Source organism: Ptychodera flava, chromosome 8 (genome assembly GCF_041260155.1).
Source record: "Ptychodera flava strain L36383 chromosome 8, AS_Pfla_20210202, whole genome shotgun sequence".
Taxonomy (NCBI): domain Eukaryota; kingdom Metazoa; phylum Hemichordata; class Enteropneusta; family Ptychoderidae; genus Ptychodera; species Ptychodera flava.
The window spans coordinates 30,214,370-30,238,294 of NC_091935.1; the positions used below are offsets into that span (position 1 = coordinate 30,214,370).

General features: G+C 37.4%; 2 protein-coding genes across 9 annotated transcripts in view; one reads left to right on the forward strand and one right to left on the reverse strand.

The window, feature by feature from the left end:
* Window positions 1–7,900: 7,900 nt before the first annotated feature.
* LOC139139022 (eukaryotic translation initiation factor 2D-like) lies at window positions 7,901–20,073 on the reverse strand. Its single transcript, XM_070707712.1, has 13 exons — window positions 19,898–20,073; window positions 19,079–19,269; window positions 18,562–18,645; window positions 17,963–18,161; window positions 17,268–17,572; window positions 16,251–16,365; window positions 12,153–12,302; window positions 11,393–11,545; window positions 9,784–9,864; window positions 9,357–9,449; window positions 8,918–9,050; window positions 8,479–8,653; window positions 7,901–8,064 (listed from the first exon to the last, which is right to left on the reverse strand). Exons 1-13 carry the CDS (start codon window positions 19,951–19,953, stop codon window positions 7,991–7,993), a joined length of 1,809 nt encoding a protein of 602 aa, XP_070563813.1. The 5' UTR covers window positions 19,954–20,073; the 3' UTR covers window positions 7,901–7,990.
* Window positions 20,074–20,323: 250 nt separating this feature from the next.
* Window positions 20,324–23,925, forward strand: part of LOC139139023 (sperm flagellar protein 2-like) — a 36,674-nt gene continuing 33,072 nt past the window's right edge. For 7 of the 8 annotated variants that reach the window (XM_070707713.1, XM_070707715.1, XM_070707716.1 and 4 more), the window contains exons 1-4: window positions 20,343–20,532; window positions 22,025–22,127; window positions 22,371–22,623; window positions 23,337–23,554. In XM_070707713.1, the coding sequence (XP_070563814.1) occupies window positions 20,475–20,532; window positions 22,025–22,127; window positions 22,371–22,623; window positions 23,337–23,554 (632 nt within the window). In that variant the 5' untranslated portion in view covers window positions 20,343–20,474. Of the gene's footprint in view, window positions 20,533–22,024; window positions 22,128–22,370; window positions 22,624–23,336; window positions 23,555–23,925 lie in introns of all 8 variants that reach the window. The other variant, XM_070707720.1, reaches the window with a different exon arrangement.

Genomic DNA, 23,925 nt, shown 5'->3' on the forward strand with positions numbered 1-23,925 from the left:
GAAACGTTGAGTGCCAGCCCATCTATTTTATTTCACTGCCCGCATGTTGACGGACTCACGTGTGCGCATACGTAAATTGACAGGGAAGGGGTGAACAAAAAATAACCGACCGGGCGGGCCAGGTGTTGACGTCATGAACCACGTTGACCTTGGTATAGGACAACGTGACAGGGATAGAGAAATGTACATACGTATGTCCAAGTTCCAAGTTACGTAAAAAGTGTGTGATTCAGATGACTTTCAGCAACTCAAATTATATGAGGGTGACTTTCTTCTCTTCACAAAGAATATTAAGTAGGAAGTTTAGCGGTGCATATGATATTCGCACATTTTCCAATATCTATTTTCAATCAAAAGAAATATGATAAATATTTCTTTCAAGGAAAATGAAATAAAACACGAAAAAACAAACAAAAAAGGCAACGTCTTAGAAGTTTATAATGTAATGAGTAATGTCTTCAACATACAGAAAAGGCTCATTTCACCAGCTTGCATGTTGTCAAGAGTCATATGATGGGACAGATATGGGAACTTCACATTCTACTACAATGATATATCTTTGTCAACCTCCCTTTGTTTTAAATTTTACGTCGTACATGAGTTCCCTATTGTGTTCTACAGTTGACGTAACACTGCAATGAATTGTAGTTCGCAATAAGTTACTTCTTAAAATCATCACAATCGTCAAAGGAAAAGAACTGTTGTGAATATACATTTTGTGAAATATCCCTGTGTACATTAGGTTGATTAGCACAAAAATTGCAACATGTTAGAAGATTATGCTTTGGTGTAAAGTTATACACACCACGCATAAGTATAGCACTCCGTTCAACTGCTCATTATATATACATGGAAATGTGCAAATATTTGGAGAACTGGACGGCTATCTAATTTCACATGTACGAAGGACAGATCCGAAACCATATGCGAACTAAAATTAGTAAGATAGTTGATATCACATTGTAACAGGATGGAACTGAAACTAGCAGTTTGGCCGCTTTTCAAGTGAACTCAATAAGTGTATATATACTAATGGCTTTTTAGTCGCCACGGTGATAGGGTACTCGTCATAAGGTTCACGTCTCTCATATTCGCTCAAATGAGAATGGGCAATGAAGGTTTACCTTGCGTTTATTAAAGAGTCACTGTAAAAGCTGTAAATTTTGATAATATTTTCACAAAACGTGCTTTTTCTTTAATGATTAATATTTTAATACAAAATGTTTTGGTGGACTGTACCAATGTCTTTGTTTGCAGGAATGGATTCATGTCCGGACAAATATTCAGTTGCCTACAAATACAACAGACGTGCGCACAAAGACGTGCGCACACAGTCCGCTTATCAAGTTAACTCAATATAATGTTTATTTTAATGACATTTTAGTCGCCACTGTGACAAACTTCTATTGTTATGTTCATTTCTCTAATATTCATTGAAATTAGAATGGGCGATGGTTTACCTTGCGTAAAGAGACTACAGCTGTAAATTTTGATAATATTTTCAGAAAACGTGCACTTTTCTTTAAACGATTAACATTCTAATACAAACTATTAACCCTATTTTGGTGAACTGTACACAACGTCTTTGTTCGCACAGATGAATTTTACTCCGGACAAACATCCAGTTGTCAACAAAACATCAGACGCCGACTTGCGCACATAAAGGCTGAATTGACAAGTTAAATACATACACCACATTTCGTTGCGAGGACAACAGTATACTGTTCAAACATCAGTAAAAATACTTGAAATGCATCAAACCTACAGGTATACTTGAGCCTTGACCAAGGACAAGATCACGGAGGTGCCCCCCTACAAGACACACAGCAATAGCCCTTTAAGTCATCTGTCGCCACGTACAGTACATTGTATTAACGGAAGAGTAATAAATATAGTGCAAGAGTGATTAATCGCCATGAGTATAACAGTTGTTGAAACAAGGGTATGAAAGTAATGCTTGTGGTTACTCAAGGTTTTGATAAGGTACCGCAAAGTCTATGATTAAACACCGGACCATTTCAGTTATAAATAGCGGGTTGCCATTCTCTGCCGACAAGTATAAGCAACGCATGAGTGAAACAACACAAAATGAGAGTAAGCATAATATACAAAATACTAAACTAATCGGTCCTGTGACAGTCACTGTAATAGCATTCATATGACAGGCTCGCTCTTGAGAAAATATGGTTAGAGTGAACGAATAACGATTTGCTATTTCCATGTCGTTTATCGTGTATATTTCTCCCACCAATTTAAACTATATTCAGAAAGGCATGACAGGGGTACGTCATTCAAACGTGATCGCCCATGCCATGCAACCATTTAGCCATTGCATCCACAATACTGCAGTGTATCGTGCTTTGTTTTATGTATTCATAGAATCCATTACGTCGTAGCTATTAAGTATTACTTTTGTCAACAGTTCCTCCAGAAGGGGCTACAATTTGTCGTTTGCGCCATGACCGTACTAGTAAATGTATATGTATGTGTTGACCCTTTGTCACTTTGTCATTTTTACAAACGACTGTGTTCCATTTTTTCAGTTTAATCATTAACAACGCCACCGTTAAAACTCGTGCGATTGATATGTTCCCGCCGGTCGCGTGGCTTTCTCGGCAGTATGCAGTAGCTGGCTGGCCAAGCCAATGCGTTCACTCCATGATCTATGCAACAACAACGTACCACTAACGCGAGTCTGTTAAAGCTTTTTCCCTCCATTTATTCTGTTTTGATATTTATATGCCCACAGACTTGGAGCAAATCTAATATTCCCAGGCTAGTATAGACGTCACAAGTGAATATTCAATGTTCAATCTATTCTGCGCCATTGTTAATTGGGTTTTCGACACTGAACTATTTTGTATGCGTTGCGGGTAAAATATATGACTGACTTACAATTCTGCTTGAATTAATGAAATATAATTACACATACCTCATATCTGGCCCTGGGATAAAAAGAATGATAAGCTTATGAAGAGACATCAACTAAATGTGCCCCCCCCCCCCGTGTTTTCCGATTGGTGAAGCATCACTGTAGTAGTTTTATGGTGTACGGGAGTGCAAAGGGACCGTTTTGAAATTGGGCGTTGTGAAAATGAATGTTACAGATTTGAAAAGAAATGAAAAGTATCTTAAATATGAAGTCTGTTTCCATGTCAATTCGTAAGTGATGTGCAGCAAATTTTACGGCAATTTGACCAAAATACGGATTTGGAATTAAGCGCGCGCTTCAAATAGTTCGCAAAATATGCCTAAAATTACAGTGTTTCAGTGCTCTGTGTGATGTGTTGTCTATTCATCGATACGATCCTACTGCATAAGCCATATTTATCTCACTTTTTATTAGTAATGGGGAAATTTATACTGATAAATCTTCTATATTTACCGCCATAATAAATAACCGTCAACACAGTGCAGATATGGGAACTCAGTGTGTCAAATTCCTGTCAATGTGTTTGTTCCGGTTATGATTTATGAATGAATATCAAAGATGGAAAACAAGTGCACCAGTAGTAGTTTTTAAGACCACAAACCACAGAACCATTACTGCATAATGGCTGAACACGCTCTATTGTTGCTCACATTTTGACGATGTATTTTGTTGTAGTTTTTGTCTTCGTATTTAGTCATTTTGTGCATGTGACTATTGCTTTGATATGCTGTATCAAAAAAGCCACAAGATTGGCCCAGTCCCGGCCGATAGCTACAGCTGTAGCCGACTCTTCGGATGACCTAGTAGTCCGATAGAGACCGTTACAATTTGAAGGTGACGTCAATCATGTATGTGATCATCGTAACAGACCAATAAAATGCGGACTTCTCGCGTTTGACCGTTTGACTCTATGGAATATTGAACCCCCCAACGCAGACCTTCTCGATAAAAATGGTTATGGGTTATGATCCATCAGAGCATCTGTGTGTGTGTGTGTGTGCGTGTGTCTCTGTCTCTCTGTGTTTCTGTCACTCCCCCCTCTCTCTCTCTCTCTCTCTCTCTCTCTCTCTCTCTCTCTCTCTCTCTCTCTCTCTCTCTCTCTCTCTCTCTCTCTCTCTCTCTCTCTCCAGTTCAGGCCAAATTCTTGGTTATTGGAACGGTGACTGACCCGCATTGGCCGAGGTTTGACAGGCCCTATTGACCCATTATCTTTCTTTTATTTAACACTCGACCGAGTCTAGTGATAAGGGAATTTTACTTCTCGATTGGCATAAACATAAACGGATGGTTTTAATACCCTGTTTATTAGCATGAATCAAAATTAGTCTTCTCTTTAGCCAGTTGTGCATATATATTACATATCTATTTGCCCTTTGCAATAATGCTGGTGTCTAAAGCCTGAGAGGACGTGTGATTTTTAATTTTCCAACATATTTATTAAACGTTATTTCTTATATTCTTCTCGCGCATTGTCTGCAACAATTCCTGCACTTGCGTAAGGTCAAGTCCCTTGTTGGTGTCGAAAACTCAATTTTATCCAGGACTATACTTCGTTTAAGTGTCATGCTTGCAAGGCCAATATATTGCATTTCAGCATACTGTCGGGAGGGGGAGGAAAAGCACTCGCTTTCTGGAACAAAACTTATGAAAATATCGTCGAACATTACAGCGATGGACCAGGTATCCATATGTGACTTGTCAGTAGATTTTTGCCTTAACAAAGTCACGAACCAGTCATGCGTATCAATCAAGCCAATCCTAACCAGAATACTGCAGTCAGCATAATTGTAAAATGCCTAAAGGATCAACCACTTCAGGTATGCCTCGGAGGAAATATGCACTGGCGCCCTGAACCTATCGACAATTGAGTGAAACCATTCCTTCTCACCTGTGGCATCCCATGCATGACAGCTTCTATTACCACCTCCTCCAATGAGCTGAACGATCTTCTCGCCAAGAAACAGACCTCGACTAGATGAGTTGCATCAAATTACTGATGTAAAACTCTTCAAACCGTCTATGATGCTTGTCGCAAAAGGTTCTGTTCCGCACGGTACACGGTTTTCCATACATCGTTTTTCACCGATGTTTACTCTGCTCTTTCTTTGTGTAGACTTTATTTCTAGCATGTTTTTGTCACTGGGAAAGGTTTGTAATTTTGACTGCAAATATTACATTACGGTATGACTATATTGTTTATTTTTGAATACAGTGCAAATGCCACTTCTCGTAGCCAACAGACGAAAGGAAAGCTTCAACACCTGTGCAATTTTGCAAAAAGCTTTTAAAATTTCACACATACCGCCGTTCAAAAGCTATTGACTTCGATAGATGCATGCAAGGCATTTTACAAGCAATTGCTCGAATACATTGATACTGACTGCCAAGGAGGTGCCGGTGTCCTCGTCTTGGAGTGATGGTATTCTCATCAGACTTCTTCAATTTGTACTTTGTTCATGTTAAGATGCAACAGATCTAGACTGAAATGTTCATTCCGACCCTTACCGCGACCACTGTGCAAGTTTGCGGAGTATTAGCAGTACGTAACCGAATCTTCCAGTAAGATGGTAGGGACAGCAAAAACACATATATATATATATATAGGAACACTCTGGCATTTTACTGTAAAGTTTCATGATTGGGAAAAACTCTACCTGAACATCTTCTGTAACCTAACCGCTGAGACATAGGGGTATTAGATGACCCTATGACTGTCACGTGACGGAGACGTTGGCGAATTTGTGACAGGCGTAGGCATATTGCTTTCTCTGAAACGAACTCGTTTATTTACATCTGTACGTGTAATATTAGCCCGTTCTCCCGGAGGAAACTCAAGCTGTCGAAGGCAACATAATTAAAACAGTTATATGTTAACTGGGAACATTTACAAACAAGGTAGTAAAAAACGACAAATTGGCGAGGACTATTTTTACTGTTACTTCAAATGTTGTGGCCCGAACAGATCTACCTTTTCTCAAAATGTTTGACTAAATGGTGGTAAAGTCAGAGGTGAGCCAAATTCACTGGTCTGTAACTTCTAAGAGTTCGCCACACCGAGAGGGTCAGGCAGGTTGCACATACACCAAACAATAATATTTTATTGAAGTACTCCCGGTGAAATGCTAGTCATACGAACGATTGCCTAAAACGTCTGTCAAATTATCATATCACATTTTCTTTCTTTGATAAAAACTTGGCTTGTCGTAATTGTCCGTGTAAGAGGTTACGTTTGCATGCGTTATGCAAAAACCTAAAGCCAATAAGTACACTGCCGGCAACGATTGTTCAAATATGTCATGACGTTTGTTATAAACTATTTCGATCTTTTGTCTGAGCGTAGGTGTGTTTGTGGTGGAATGTTTATGCTACCTAGCACTTGGAAACGTCTGGCATTGTCTCATGTAGACCCAGACCTCAGCAACGCCATGCCTTCTTGGAGCCTTTGCTTGGTTTTGACAACCGTTCATGAATTATATGACACATTTTGGCCCTCTTGAGGTTTTGATTGAAACTTTGACCTAGATTGCGGTATTTACCTGCAAACGTCGTCAAGAGGAAAACTGTAACTATCACAAAGCCAGACTCCACTAAATCTGGGTCACAACAACAATGGCCTAGATATGGGTTGAAGTTTTGACGCACTTTAAAATCTGCTCTCGACACATGAGAGCCTTGGCGGCGGGAATCTAGCGCCAAAAGGCAGAGAAGTATTTTACTTTCATTTTATTTTCCTTCTACAGAACTGAATGGGGCTTGGTATTTGGTCATATTTGTTCATCAGTGGTGAAATGACCATCTTCAAGACACAACAATGCAACACTTTCAAGCATTTTCCTTATCTTATAATTGTGCTGGGTGGTGTCGTGTTGAAATTGTTTCTCACTTCTGTCTGTGCTTTTACTCAGTGGGTTTACAACTATGTTTATGTTACCAGGCACAGTTGGCCTGTGTGTTGTGAAAGCTTAGCAACTGGAGTTTTGAAACTTAAACCCTGTCAAATTTTGCCTTCTCACATTTCTGACTAATTAATTTTCATTGCTTAGAATGGGCACAAATGTGTACAGGAATTAATACAATATTTCACTTTGAACAGAAAGTTATTAACTTAAACTTTCTCCACGGAAACTATAAAAACATTCTTTCATAACAGTCTGGGGTAAAGATACAAAATTTGAACAAGTTCCATAAAATTTGCAAATATTTGTACTTCAAAGTGGCCCTACACACTGTGTTAACTCTATGGGGAAAATACAAATTTTCACTCACACAAAAACAAGAGGCTGAAAACATTTCTTGCTTCACAGGTTTCAAAAATGAGTTCACACAGGCAGTAGACCAGAAAAGAATTGTAAAAATTTGAGCGAACAAAAAACTGTCCCCAAGGCATTTTCATCTTCAATTGCTGGATAACCATTGCCCACTTTTACAATGGCTTAAAACAAAGTCTAGGGAAACTGCTTAACATCACCATTGGCATAATGAAAGCAAAATATTACTAACACTATTTTTTAATTTGCAGCATCTTTAAGGTAGAATGCACCTCTGCGACACAAATCCAGACACAAATTTTTACAATATTTTCTGGTCTACTGCTTGTAGGGGCCCATTTTAAAGCTCTTGGAGTATACTAGTAAACAATTTTTAACATCTTAGTTTTTGAAAATTGAAAAAAAATTATTTTCTCCCATAGAGTTAACACAGGGGTGGTGGCCATTTTGAATTTCAAATATCGGTAAATATTAGGTAATTTGTTTCTCTTGCACCACACCTTGCAGGGGAACCCTTGATTTTTATTTATGATTTGCTAAGAGAATGGTTGAAAACTTCAATTGAGAAAGTTTGGGCAAAAGTTTTAAGTCTTTCAATTTCGAGACACAGACTACCTCAATCAGATATTGGAATGCCAATATCCATCTCAATGTGATAACAGAGACACTGTTAAACTAATATTATGAGATTGCAAACAACTTTTACATTCTATAAATAGACTATATTTTATTGATGGACTTTGTAAAAGGAATCAGTATTTCTCTCAACAAATAAAATTTTTCCACAGTGTCATCTCTTCTTTTTCCCTGATTTTGGTGCTTTCTCCAATCCATGGATGTACTTCCTCGGAATCTTGTATTCATCTGGAACAAAAACATGGAAAAACATCATTGAAAGAAACCTGGCTTGTTGTACATTTCTGTGCTGAGTAGAATTATGCATCCTGGTATATACAGGAAAAGCGTTAATTTTGGTCACACACCCTTGCTCTTATTGGGCAAGGGTCACACATCCTGGCTCTTATTGGGTAAGTAAGGGCCACACATCCTGGTAACATGAAGTCCAGTGTGCCAGGTCATGTATCAACCAGACAGTCCATCACTGTGCAGAAATTGCTGACAAGATTTATGAAGTATTCATGGAGAAAAGAAAAAACTCTGTTTTTTTAAACTGTAGGATCAAGGTTTCTAAGGCCACACATATGACATCTAATGTGATGTGAATCTTCAGAAAATATTAATTTTTCGTGGAAAAAAGAGTGAATTTCCATATCTCACCTAGAAGTAACTGAGCAACATAATTGATTTGGTTGCCCTGTATAAGTACTTGAGAACCAGCACTCTTGCCAGCTATTGCAACTATGGAAGTACTGGCAGCTACTCCAACTTGAACTTTGTGTGCAAATGATTTAGCGTCAATGCCAAATATCTCAAGGTTTTGAACTAATGTCACCTGCAAAGACAAAGTCGGAGAATATAATCAAATTAATGTGATGTGATGTAGTTATCTGTATGTGTTTACAGCGGCCCTGAGAAAAAACACATTTAATTATCATACGGGTATGCATGAATTTTTAGTGGAATCAGAATGGAAAAAAGTAACATTATAATATTTCAATGATTTTGATATGATTAAGTAAGGATTGTGATCAAGATCAGTTCAGAGATGTTTTTTGATGGAAATATTACAAAATGCATTGTAGATCATGACAATCACCTTCTTGTTGCCTGTCCTTTGTTCTGTTGTGATGTTGATGACCGGCAGTTTCCCTTTCTTGACGCCTGCATCTTTCAGCTGTGGCTGTCCTGGAAATGTGATCTGATACCCGGACCCCATTTGGTTGTAACACCTGGAATCAAAGTTAGAAAGACGGTGTGGGTAGGAGGGGATGAGGAAGAGGGGAGAAACAGTAAAATGATAGGAACATGCAGATGAAGTACTATTGTGTGCTGTTTTAACTTTTTTGCATTTGTGAGTAATAGATGATATTCCATTTTATGGACAATAAAATTCTTCTAATTCTAATAAACATAGACTACGGCAACAAATACAAATGTGGATATGAAATTTATTTGCTTTTGGCCAAGAGCAATGTTATAACAAGTAAGCTGTTTATGACTACGCTTGCACATCTTATGTTTAAATTATGACCTACCTCTGGAAGAGCTCATCCCATCTGAGATGAGTGACGTCATATTCATTTTTGTTCAACAGCGCATCTGTCAGTTGGGGATTCATGACAACTTGACTATTGGGGAAAAAAAAGACAGAACTATTACTGAGATGTTTTCTTTGGGTATTAGGGTGACTCCCCCTAGTCATCTACCACTGATCAGTTGGGGCTTGGACCTGGGTTAGGGTCAAGGCTAGGTAAGGGTCAGGGGGGTAAATGAATAGGGGGTGACTCTCCTTATAGCTTTCCATGTAAAGCGCTTGGGTCAAAAATCTGACATGTACGGGATAATTATTGTCTGACTGAAATGACCTCTTGCTAATATTCATTTTCCTACAATCTTCCAAACCCACAAAGCCCTTGGAATGACAAAACTGGGACTTCCGATAAATAGAAATGTTAGACTTACCTCTTATCAACCAACTCATTGTTTTTGACGTATTCTGTGATAACACTTCTGATTTCCTGCTGTGTTAGCCAGGCACCTTTCCTGAAGTGACGAGAAATAAATCAATGCTATGCTTGACGATTTGTACGTGCTATGCTTTCTAAACACAGGCACCTGGATCACATGGGGGCAATGGGAGACTGTTGTGACCTCTACATGACCTTATTTTCTCAAAAATTTGTAGGTAGGAAACCACCAGTTTGATAATAATCTCTGCAACAAATTCCTCATCAAATACCTCCCATAGCTTTCAAGAAAACAACTGCAGTTTTTCTCATAACAAATTAAAAAATTGTGCACACTGCACACAAAAACTTTTTACATCAGGTCAACCCAGTATGCAGGAAGATCAGATAAAGCAGTGTTGAATTGTGAACAGCCTACAGAGGTCAAAGGAGAAAGACACATCTTTTATTGCATTTGTGCTGTCATTATGTCAAATATACACTCAGCCACTTTGATACGAAATGTCTCGACTCTATGGAAGGTGGCTAAGGGTTTATCAAAACTTGTCAAAATAAAGCAAACAGAACATATTTGTTTGGCAAGATTATGAGTCAGGATCCAAATTTAGCTTAAGTTTTTGTTCTCTTATGACAAATAATTCCTGCCATATTACATGATTATCCAGTGAAGAGTTTCTTTGGTGCAACTTTCAAAAATTGAGTAATCTAGTGATGATTTACATAAAAGGATTCATGTGATCTTATCAATATTTATGCACCATTCTTTTAATTACGATGAATATTTGATAGAGATTTTTCCATTCAGGCTAAAAATGATGTCCGTCCCACCGGTTAAAGTTATAGTAACATATATGTGTGTTCAGAGAGAGTCATAGAACTTGTTAAACACAACTACGAGTAAGACATACAAGTTTTTGGAAACCTAGTTCAAAATCAAGCATATTGATAATATTTATTGGTATGAAAAACCAAATATCAAAATAAAATTTATGATTAAGCTCAGTTAACCATTTCTGTTCACAGCCATGGAGTGAAATATTCAGTCACATATGGGTGCCCTGCCATCTCTGACACTAACCACGACTGAAGGCGTAGTATTGGATATCTGTTCTCCGACAAAATCTTGTTGGAACCAATCATATTCTATGGTTATGAGTTTATTGAGTGACAGGACATTGGAGAAATGAGACCCTCTACATGGCTCCCTGTGTAGATGACAAAACACCTTGTTATTATGGAACTGGACTTGAAAACTATTTAAATTACACTAAACTTTATTTTTGCATGTACTGCACGTCCTTCAGTCTAGGTTTGGATCAAACCCATTGTTTTCCACTGTGAATGTGGACCTCTGTACTGATGGAAGTGAGAGATAAAGAGGTTAAACTAAACACAGCAAAGTTAACTGCTTCAGGCAAATTAAGTGATCACTTATAAAAAAGAATCCATAGATGCTGTTCAAAGTGAAGGGAATTATGAATACAATTCAGCCTCTGGACTTTGGTTATGAAAGTTTTGATTAAATTAACTAAGTAGCCAGATTAAATTGTGTACCATTCAACGATTACATATGAAATGAACAATCATTATCGTTTGTGACTTACTTATACCCGATAGCCTGGAAGAGTGGTAATGTAACTGCATTGACACTGTGCAGTTCTACAATTTCAGGAGGTACATATTCGCCACTTGGTGGCGCTGTTTCCTTCACCTCTGATGCTTCCACGGCGTACTCAGGAACTTCAAATTTCCTTACCCTGTGATGACAGAAAAAGAGGACATTGAAAAATATCAGCACTCTGAATTGATATTTTTAAAAAGGGTTTTTCAAAACAAATGACTGTTATCAGTTTGAAATATTTCTGGGATTGAGAAGACAGAAAGTAGTCCCACATTGCGGTGCATTCAGTGCTATCAAAAAGAGAATGAAGACAATGCACAGTTGATGTAGAGTAACCATGCCCCACAGATAAAACGCCACAACAACAGTGCTCTTCCAACAGTGCTCTTCCAACAAAATCTAATACTTTTTCGCATTTTTACAGTTGAAATATACATGATGACAGTTTGATAAAAACATGAACAATATTCTGGCTTCACCAACAAATTATTGTAAATCCTATTTTGTATAATTGCTTGCCAAAAGTGATGCCAACTGAAAGTTGAAACTGTGACTTGTTTGTGAACATGGAACCAAAAAATAATTTGAAATCTTTCATTGTATCACTGGCAGTCAATAATATCTTGGGGTTATCTTGTACCACAGCAGATTCTACAAAGCGGACTTTTGCTTTGATATTCATAGCATACGATATTTAACCTTTAACCCCTGACCTCAAATATTCCATCTGACCTTATACTCACTCTGGGTGTTCTCTGTGGATGTTGACAATACTATCAACACCTTTCTGCAATTCTTTCATATCTATGAATCCCTTTTTCTTCATTTCTCCAAGAAACTTAGACAGTTTCTTGTAACTGGACTTCTTGATGTCGATAACCTTACCAGGTGGACTGTGAGGAACATAAACACTGAAGTGGTGATATGGAAAGCCTCAGCTGTCTTAAGTTTACAGATAGTAGTATATTAGGAGGGTACATAATTATTTTATGAGGAAAGACAATTATTTTATGTACCGATACTACATTTTTATGTGCATCAGGCATTACTTCATGAGTAAACAATAAGATATTATGTACATACAGTATTATTTAAGGTCAATTTACTATTATTTTATGTTCAAACACTATAATATTATGTGTGTACAGTATTAATTTATTTGCAAACATTACGATATTATGTGCTTTAAGTATTATTTTTGGTTAATTTACCATTTATTTCATGTTCAAACTCTATAATATGTGTCTACGGTAGAATTCCATTTGCAAACATTAAGATATTTTGTGCTTCAAGTATTATTTTATGTTCAAACATTATGCTATTATGTGTCTATAGTATAATTTTATTTGCAAACATGAAGATGTTATGTGCTTCAAGCATTATGTTAGGTCAATTTACTTTATTTTATGCTCAAACATTATGATATTATGTATCTATAGTATTATTTTATTTGCAAACATTAAGATGTTATGTGCTTCAAGCATTATTTTAGGTCAATTTACTATTATTTTATGCTCAAACATTATGATATTATGTGTCTAAAGTATTATTTTATTTGCAAACATTAAGATATTATGTGCTTCAAGTATTATTTTAGATCAATGTAGCTATTATGTTATGTTCAAACTTTACGATGTTATGTGCACAAAGAAATATTTATTGTGCAACTACTATGACTTTATGTGCATATAGCATTATCTTGTATGAAAAATAATAATATTATGTATTTACAATACTATTTTAACAAGAAATGCTATGTATTATGTGTGTAATCATTATTTTATTTGGTTTGGTCATGGTGTTATGGCGTTACGTTAGTATGTTATGACCTTTCTTTATTATTTTATGAGCTCGCACTTTTCAACCACTAGAGGGCACACTATATAGCGGTCAATCTGAGTACTTCACAACTTTGCATGGGATGTTCAAGTTGAATGTGACCTGTCACGCTGCGTTCACAAATAACGATTTGGGGGCTGGAGGAATCGCGGCTGAAATTTTTTTTCAGACCCCCCTCAATACCCTAAAAAAAGTTCAAATGCCCACCTCTACATGATTAGATAAGTCATGAAATGTGACAAAATGGTTCTAGATTTTGTTAAACTATTACAAACATTACAACCATTGGATGACACAGAGAATGGTATTCTTTTTTCATTGAATTACGTACAAAAACTTGGAATATGTAAAACGTAAAAGGGAACCAAAAATTTTCAGGTCCTCCCTACAGGCAGAGCAAAATTTTCAAGACCCCCCTCTACTACCCCAAAAGTTTGAATTCCCCCTGAATTCCTCCAGCCTCCCCCCACCATTTTTTGTGAACGCAGCCTTAGATAACCCCGAGCAAGGCTAACTGGAGTGACACCTGGACAACATCAATGAGGGGCTGAATTAGCTCTGCATAGCAGTGCTGTGTGTTTACCAGCGTTATACGGCCTCCCACCACAGCCCTGCAGACCGATATAGAAAAAAACCGCTGGTCCTCCTCAGAAATACGGCGGGCAGTTTCTCCGCCGAAAACAGCCGATTTTGAATCCAAAACTTGCATTGCTCTTCGTTTTCGAGCAGATTTGGGAGGCCGTATAACGCTGATAACACACAACCCTGCCATGCAGAGCTAGGGCTGAATGAAATAAATGCACTTGGACCAGTCGTTTTGTATGTCTCGCCGATCGCTGTGCCACTAAGTGGAAACACTGATTTAATGCACATGTAGCCTTATTCAGTGTGGACAAAATGCTTGCCGAAAAAAAGCTACCACCCCCCATCCCCAAATAGCTACCATCCTCCAATAGCTACGCCGCCTCCCAGTTGGGAGGTGGCGTAGCCAAAGCCGGACACTCTCGCCATACTCGTAGGGCTAGATCTGCACCTGCAGTGGCTTCAAGCGGGCTCGCGCCCAGCGCTTCTGCGCTCACAGCAGCAGCACTCCTACTCGACCTGGCCTGGCCGGCGGGGGGAGGGGGACCCTCACTGCCACCTTACACAGAATATGTTTCTGTACACTGGATCGTACCTTTATAGTGGAACTGAGTTAGACTACATGCATGTGCATTTTAAAAATCAGTGTTTCCACTTATACAGCGATCGGCAAGACATACGAAATGACCTGTTCAAGTGCATTTATTTCTTTTGCGTTTCAGTCCCTGATGTCGTCCAGGTGTCACTCTAGTTGGACTTGATCGGGGTTAACTAACAGGTCGCATTCAACTTGAACATCCCATGCAAAGTTGTGAAGTGACAATATTGACCCCCATATAGTGTGCCCTCTATTGGTTGAAAAGTGCGAGCTCATAAAATAATAAAGAAAGGTCATAACATACTAACGTAACGCCATAACACCATGACCAAACCAAATAAAATAATGATTACACACATAATACGTAGCATTTGCTGATAGAATAATATTGTAAATACATAATATTATTATTTTTCATAGAATATAATGCTATGTGCACATAAAGTCATAGTATTTGCACAATAAATATTTCTTTATGCACATAACATCGTAAAGTTTGAACATAACATAATAGTACATTGACATAAAATAATACTTGAAGCACATAACATCTTAATGTTTGCAAATAAAATAATACTATAGATACATAATATCATAATGTTTGAGCATAAAATAATAGTAAATTGACCTAAAATAATACTTGAAGCACATAACATCTTAATGTTTGCAAATAAAATAATACTTAGATACATAATATCATAATGTTTGAGCATAAAATAATAGTAAATTGACCTAAAATAATACTTGAAGCACATAACATCTTAATGTTTGCAAATAAAGTAATACTTTAGACACATAATATCATCATGTTTGAGCATAACATAATAGCTACATTGATCTAAAATAATACTTGAAGCACATAACATCTTAATGTTTGCAAATAAAATAATACTTTAGACACATAATATCATGTTTAAGCATAAAATAATAGTAAATTGACCTAAAATAATGCTTGAAGCACATAACATCTTAATGTTTGCAAATAAACAATACTATAGACACATATAAATATAATGTTTGAACATAAAATAATGCTTGAAGCACAAAATATCTTAATGTTTGCAAATAAAATAATACTGTACACACATAATATTGTAGTGTTTGAACATAAAATAATAGTAAATTGACCTTAAATAATACTGTATGTACATAATATCTTAATGTTTGCTCATGAAGTAATGCCTGATGCACATAAAAATATAGTATCGGAACATAAAATAATTGTCTTTCCTTAAAAATAATTATGTACCCTCCTAATATACTACTATCTGTAAACTTAAGACAGCTGAGGCTTTCCATAGTCACCGCTGTTATTTTCATTATTTGTAGCTGCCGAAATTTACATGATTGGTTGGAACATGAGTTCAGCATTGAAATGAACATTGCCAGGGCTTGAATTAATTAAACTGTACAACAAGTTAACAAACTATAAGTATGCATAAGGAATACAAATAAATATTCAGTCTCACTTTCAATTCCTGTTAAATGCAAGTGTATGATACAAAAATATAACTGGAGTAAAGAATTTCAAAGGCAGATAAATTTCATATAAAAATCTTACACTTGGAATAATTCTTTCATTATGAAATTTTTTTAAGTATTCCATACCAAACTCAAAATGTGACTGATTCTACAAAATCGCTACAATGTTTTCTTTAAAAACTTTCCTCACACAAACATCATATAAGAAAACATACTACGGAAATGGTCATAGGAGTCAAAAAAAAAATCTAGAGATTGCAGTGTGCACAACTTTTCCAACACACACAAAATTTCTTGAGACATCCTGAGGGATGGATGACATGCATTCTGTATGTCTTACCAGACAGAAAGAAGATGTGGTTTGAAATTACTGGTGAGAAGGGGCAGGTCAGATTTCTTGACTTTTGTCTTGATTGAGTGCAAAAAACATGTATACAGCAGCTCATCCATTTTCTCTACAAACAAAATAACAACACAATTACACATTAGACAAAAAATTGGCATGATGCATATTTTTCAGAGTCTGTAATTGTTTAATTCTTACAAAAGCAAAGTTCTCTTTTCTATACATCGAAGACAATTTCATGCTCAACTCCCTACAGCTATGGCTGAACACCCATTCTTCAGCTTGTGAATAATGTGAATAAAGTGCAACGATGTGGTTTGACAAATCAAGGTACATCCACATCTAGAATCTCATTCACTCTATCATAAAAGATTCATGGAGGTCTCATCCTAAAACATTTCATCCAAGGGGCTACAGGGAGGAAGGTTCTTGTACCCTCCAACTTTTGAGATATCTGAACTTTTTGGATCAATTTACCAATTTCCTGAAATTCTGTTGAGTTAGCCCAGTACTGATACATATAGTGCGTGAAATTTTTCTCGAATCAAGAGAATGCTCTTGAGTCAGCGGCGCCACTGGCACACACTCACTTATGTAAACCCACACAAAATGTTCAAATACGGGTCAAGATATCATATTAAGTGTATAAAACTGCAGAAAAAGCTGACAAAAACAAAAATTGATAATATTCACATTCTCAAGTATGTTTTACATAAAGGTAGTTCGCGCCTTGAAAATGAAAATTACACTTTTGCTCAAACTTTCCCAAAGCAAACTTTCAATCATTATCTATTGAAATCAAGAATAAAATTCGGGGTTTTACCATACAAATTTTGGTACTAGAGAAACATATTACCCAACATCTATCGATATCTGAAATTCAAAATGGCTGCCATCCCAAGCATCCCAAGCAGTAGGCCAAAAAATATTGTACAAGTTTGAAAGTGGATATCTGTCCCCAAGATGCATTCTACCTAAAATAACAAAAGTCTATAACCCTGGTTTGTTTACCTGTTGGTGTTCTTGTATCTTCATCACACTCATCAACATTTTCTGCTTCTTCTGTGCCTCCTACAGCGCCCTCTATGAGCTCAGTATTCATTTCCCCCACCTCTTCAGTGGCTTCATCATTTGTGGCCGTCTGTGAGTCATCAATGGCTAAGTTTTCTAAGTCTGTGGTTGGTGGCGCTTCATTTGCCTCTGCTCCATCCTCACTGAATGTTTGAATATCGCTAACCTCAGTGGGAGCCTCAGTATCTGTGTCTTTAGTTGTCTCCATGGCAATTGTTGGCAGAGCTGTTTTTTCACCATGGCCCCTGAAGTTAAAATGGTGTCTTTGATATGAAGCAACGACAATAACTTTCAAGCTGCAAACAGAACTACTAACAGTGTTTCTAGTACTTCCAATAAGAAATAATCTTTCTACCATTGATGTGCTGTAAACCTATGAATATTTGTCACTATCAAGATCGTGGATCATCTATAATCACCTTGGGTAAACATGCAGTCATTGCTGATGGCTGAAATACTAAAAACCACATATTGATGAGAGTTAGCCTGTCCAACCCAATTCCCTATAAACAAGTCCCTAACAACCATTGATAATAATAGGCTTGGACCAAACCGGAATGTTGAAAGGATTAAATTGTGAAGAAAAATATTCATCTTGCAAGTTGCTAGAGCAATGAATTGCCTCTGAAACTTACCACAGTTGATCTTGATATGTATGGCAAACCAAAATGCCCTTGCCTCTCATTCCAGCCTCCAACATATCACTTGTTGACATGGTTGCTGTTCCTATGGCAACAGCAGCCTTGTTGCCAAAAAGGTTAATGGCACACACACCATTCTTTTGAACCTGTGGAATCCCATCAGGCAGTTTTACAACACCTGGTAACATTAAATCTGTATCATATGAAAAGCATTGCGCAAGATGTAAGTCAATAATAAGGATGTATTAATGAAGCAAAACTGAAACAAACTTTAAAAGAAACTTAAAAGTTCTGATAATCTAATTTTAACATTCAAACTGTCAGAATTGCAGAAAGCCATGGGTTGTTTTGAAACACTCCCCTCAAGAAAATATGATGTCTCTGTTAGCACTGATGAATTTGCTCAGACATAGGGTGAGAATTATATCACTTACACATCATCATTTTACAACAATAAATTGTATGTATTTCCCTTCTGTTTTAGCATTGTTTTAGCATTTGCACTCTTCAAATCTAAAAGGTATGACAGGTATATTGTGGGAAGTTGTCATGAAGTTTGATGAAAAAGTGAACGACAAGAATTTACTTCTTACCAGCTCCGCCTGATAAATTTCCAAATACTGGCGGCCATGTTGTAAATGTTGGAATGAGATCCGGATACCTCCATACAGTATATACTGGAAAGGAAGTGTGGTCATGGTAAGATTTGGTGCCTTTTTTGATATGACACGTTTGAAAAAATCAATCCTACAAGACACATCTTATAAAGATCTATATCATGCCGTTTGAAGGCTGTGTGTTAGCCTCTGACATGAAACTTCTATCAACTCTCTCAATTTTCTGAAAACTTTGAATTAGAATGTTTTGAAATGTTTTGAACTGCAATGATGCTGAGAAGGTGCTTAAAGGCACTGTTTGCGATCCCTGGGATCGCCTTTGTTCTAGTCTGTAAGAGGATTATGGAGGTGTGATAGCCTTTTGTTTTCCACTGAAATTGTAATCTGGTGGGTAAATTTTCTGATGAGACAATCAGGTGCCAACACTGGCCTTTAAATGAATACATAAAATGGCTACATGAAGAATCATACATTATGAAGAGACTTGGCATACCTGTGGGAAGCAGTCTTTTGTCCAATTCAAAGAAAATTGGGTTTTTGTGGAGACAATACGCAATGACATTGTTCCCTGCATGAGTGTACACTTTCATTACAGATATCTCATCTTTATTTGGCACTATTTCACGGAGATCATCTTCTGACAAACTTGGAAACTGCTGTCCGACGTCTGCTCTCAGTTTACGTCTGGGTAAAAATGTTGAAATAGAAGGTAACATAATCACTGAATTACCATGGCAATTATGATAACAAAGAATCAGCATACAACTTGTTCTAATCATGCTGTCTTCTTTCTAAAACTATATTGGATGCAGCTAGCAACCGTGGAGGATGGAGAAGGGAGGATGTAGGCTCCACGGAGCAATTGCAGTCATGGTGTTCTGGTCATCTCAGAGGAAACCATGTCTTTAGAAACAAAACTGATCAATAATCCAGTGTAATGTGGCGAATGAGTCACGAGCTTTGTACAATTTTGTATGGGATGAACTGGCTCTGAAGTTCAAATGGCTTGAGTACTAAGCGCATACGTAGTTCATTAATATATAAACCAAGACAAGAAACTATTAAAAGTCTTCGACTATGATGCCGTTTTTACGATGATGCAATGTACAGTTGTCCTTTCATTATGTACAATGATTTGTGTCTTCATAATTCTACGGTCTATGCATCATGTGACGCGTATAAAGTTTCCAGATGGAGCCAGGTGGTAAGATGATTCAGACGAATGAATGGATCATGATGGTATCTCCGTCGCATTCAACAAAACGACTCGCAGCTTGTAGTTATCCTGTTAATCCGTTTGATCTGTTCTTACCTGTCTGATCCCTTAATTGCTGTGTTTGATTTCACTCGGAATGGTTTGTGAAACATTGTTGATTTTTAGATTTAACTTGTTGTTTCAGTAATTTCCTTGATCAGTGTAGACGATTCACTCAACAGGGAAAGTGAGGAAGGAAGAAGCACGAGTCTGATTGACCTTATGTGACCTTTAACTTTTGAACTGTGTGGCAGCTTTGATTTTAAACACTCCCTTGCACTCCAATGCTTCCATGAAGTCAGTTTCAAATATAAAAATAAATATTTTCTGCATTGATTACTACCGAAAAATGTATTTGATATACAGTTGAAAGACAAAACGAAAAAGGTTCCAATATAATGATTGGATTTCACTATCCAATCAAATACTACGTTATGGAACATGGCAGCTTCTCGACCAATCATGGAAGTTTTAACATGAGCTGTTGTTGCCATGCTGATACGGCCATATTGGATTTTTGTTTATGTGCGGTGATACCACTATCGCTTCGAATCGCTGCAAAATAACGTTATTCTGTCACGATGACCCGTATAAAATAGATTATCTTACAGTTTTACGTATATAGATAACCAACATGACGGATATATTGTGCAGATGGCTCAATGACGAGCTTATGCTCACGAAGAGAGTGGGTAAGTTGCCTTGGTCATGACACCTTCATTATACATGCACATTCAAGACTCCAGTTGTGAACATTTTGCAAAATGGAGCTCAAAGTCATACCCACAGCGCCATACTCAAACAGGCCACAGTGTCACTGGTCGGCCAGCCGGTAATGTTTCATATCCTTCCTAATGGATATCAAAAGATAAATAATAAGGCATTTCAAATTGTTTTAAAACTTTTATAAATCTTGAGTGCAAGATGTACCTTGCTATCTACAGCCATTCCCTCCATGGTATAACGTAATTAGTAGAATCCTCTCACTGAAATGATACACAGTTATTTTTTGTGTGTGATATTATTCATTCGAACGTCCTTTAATAAATCGTCATTGGCAATGGCATCATGATGATGCAAATCTAATGTAGATGTCACACTACAGTGATGACACAGGGTCATGACTGCTGTAGTTTCATCAAGTAGTTAGCTCTTCCTGGTTAGAGCATGGATGTACATCCGATTCATGGTTAGAGGTAGCTGCAATACTGTAGCTTTAGGTTTTGTTTGGGGTGGACGACAAAACCAGATACCCAGGCAAAACCTCAAGGTACAGTACAGCAGCTAGGTTGGAGGCACAACCAGTGATCAACACACAGGTCTGCCGCGCTCATTCAGTTGTAGTACACAGCCAGCTGATGCTGTCATGAGAACCATTGTCCTCATGTGACTGCACTTTTCCATCAATAGTACAAGTTGTGCCTAGACTTGAAAAGACTGGGAGTAATCTGAAGAATTTACAAATTATCATTGTCCTACAGGGCCCAGTTGCTTAGCAAAGCTGTGAGCCCCCCTAAGAAAACACCATTGTTTTCATGGTGAAGATTGAGCCCAGTATTTTTCAGTTGCACCCAAGTTGCAGCAACAGCTGTCAAACTCCCCCACTAACCTCAGGGTAATGTTAGGAATTTGGGAATCAGTATTGTGAAATTTGCCAAATGCCTCCCTGTAGCCACAATAATTGTTGCCTTATGAGCTCAGTAGGCTGTAGGTCTGGCCATATAGCCTACCAGGCCCGTAGGCTATAGTCGTTGCAGCTACACTGTTTTGGCAAGACAATCAAGAAAATCCCCATCCAAGACAAGCAAATCTGCCATAGTCCTCTGTGAACAGTTACCATAGGTCCATAAAACCAAGGGGGTTTCACTCTGTGTGCTATCTCCAGGCTGAAACCGGCCAGGGATACTAAATTAGGTAAATGTAATTGCTCAACCCTTAAGCTCACTTTTCGTAGCAAAACCCCATTGAATACCCCATATTTGATCCCCTTTGTGTTACATTGACCACTGCATAAGTTGATGTATGTACAGCTCAAAATCATGGCATCTATAGCCATTCAATTGCTAAGACATGAACTCCATTGATACAATCTCTGATTCTTACTTTATGCCACACATATTACATTACATTATTTGATTTCAACATATATTTGACTTTCATACTATATTCCCATTCATTATTCAGAACCTGATTCTTTCGCAAAGGATTTCTCCACTGGATATCTGATGGGTGAAGTTCTGCAGAAATACCAACTTCAAGATGATTTTGATGCATTTTCTAAGAGCAGGTACGTACAGTTATTATTTATTGTGAATTGGCTGCTAGCATTTCTTTTTATATTAACTATCCATATTATTATTGTAAAATTTAAGTCAGTGGTTAACATAAAAAAAGGTCTTTGACCTTGAAGTTTATCCTCCAAAGATTCCTCAGGAATTTGCAAATTTCTTTCCTCCAGTCCAAATGGTTGCAGTATGCAAACTTGTTAATAAATTTTTAAACCAGAATATTCATTTGTGATTCTCCACAGGACCACCAATTCCAGGCTCAACAACTTCACTCGCTTGGAACCCACCCTTCATCTACTGGGTGTACCCTTCGATACCAACATCGCAAGGGATATCATGACAGAGAAACAAGGCGTGGCCACTCGAATCATGTACCAGATGTTCATTTCACTGAACAACAAGAAGAAATCTAACCTAACAGGGGTGGCCATGGAGACAATGAGACCATCAGCCCCAGTCAAGTTAGAAAGCATGGAGAGAGGCATGTACATTGAGGTATTGTTAAGTTTCGTTTATTTCATGAATCACATTTGATGTCTGATTTACTTTTATTTAACGAAATTTGCGAATGCATATTTTCAAAAAGTGCAAACTTTTCCCATTAAAAGGCCAGTAGGTGTAACTTTTGACAATTTTTCTTCACTATTTTTTTTTATGTCAACCAAAGTTCTTGTTTTACTCCCCAAAGCATGTTGAGATACACAGTATTCAGTTTGTCAACTCAGCCGTACATGTGTAGACTGCATTGTTATTGTTGACAAGAAAATTCTAGTCAGGAGTTTCAACATGCTGTGGGGAGTAGAAGAAATGGAAATTGATATACAATATAAAGTCATCAAAAATTACAGCTAGCTAAACTGGCCCTTTAAAGGGAAATCTTAAAGATAGGAAACTAAAGTTCTGCAACACTCAATGTTCTGTCTGTATCCTGGCCATGGATAAGAAGTTTTAAGAATACTGAAAATTTGAATTGCAATAGTGAGATTTGAATTTTGATATCATGTATCTCAACAGAAAGAGAAGTTCTACCCTATATAAAACCAACTTCTGCCATTTGATCTGTCAGAATTTGTCCCTACAACAATAATTCATGCTACATGAACATTTGTAAACAACAGTAGCAGTTGTCCACCCATCATCCTTATGTTACCAAAGTAAAGGCTGGCAATGAAAGATATATCGTATGTTTTCTCTATTGTTATAAACAGAGGTTAAAGCACATGACTCCTCGTCAAACTGACTTGGACCTGGATAACCTTGTGGATAGATTCCGGGAAAAGAAGCAGCAGCACATTGAAGTGGAGTTCCAGACTCGTTATGAAGCCGAGGAAAACCTGAGACTATGGCAACAGGAACAGAGAGAGTTAGAGTTAGAAAAAGCAAGACAGCTTAGACAGAATAGAACTGAAATGGTGGCACGACTTCAGTAAGTTCCATCCAGAATTATCATATTTAGTGTTTTTGATAGTAATATGTAGTATTCTAGCCATCCTTGAACGTTGATGAGTCTATTTAAGTATCATGATTGTTGACCCATAGAGATGTACCTTCCACACATATCCCACATATTAGTTGGAGCCAAGGGTATGGGTAGGGTTAGGAAAAGTGTCTTGTTTAGTAAATGTACAAGGATTACTGCCCGAGAGCCTCTGCTTCATTAGTAGAGTACAGTCAGAAAGGGCAGTTATATTGTTCCTCTCTCCACACAGGGTTCTCCACAAGGGGATTTTTAGGGGTGGGCCACCCTCTGTTTTTTGAGCAATCTATTCATATGTTAATAACTGCACAAAAGAATAC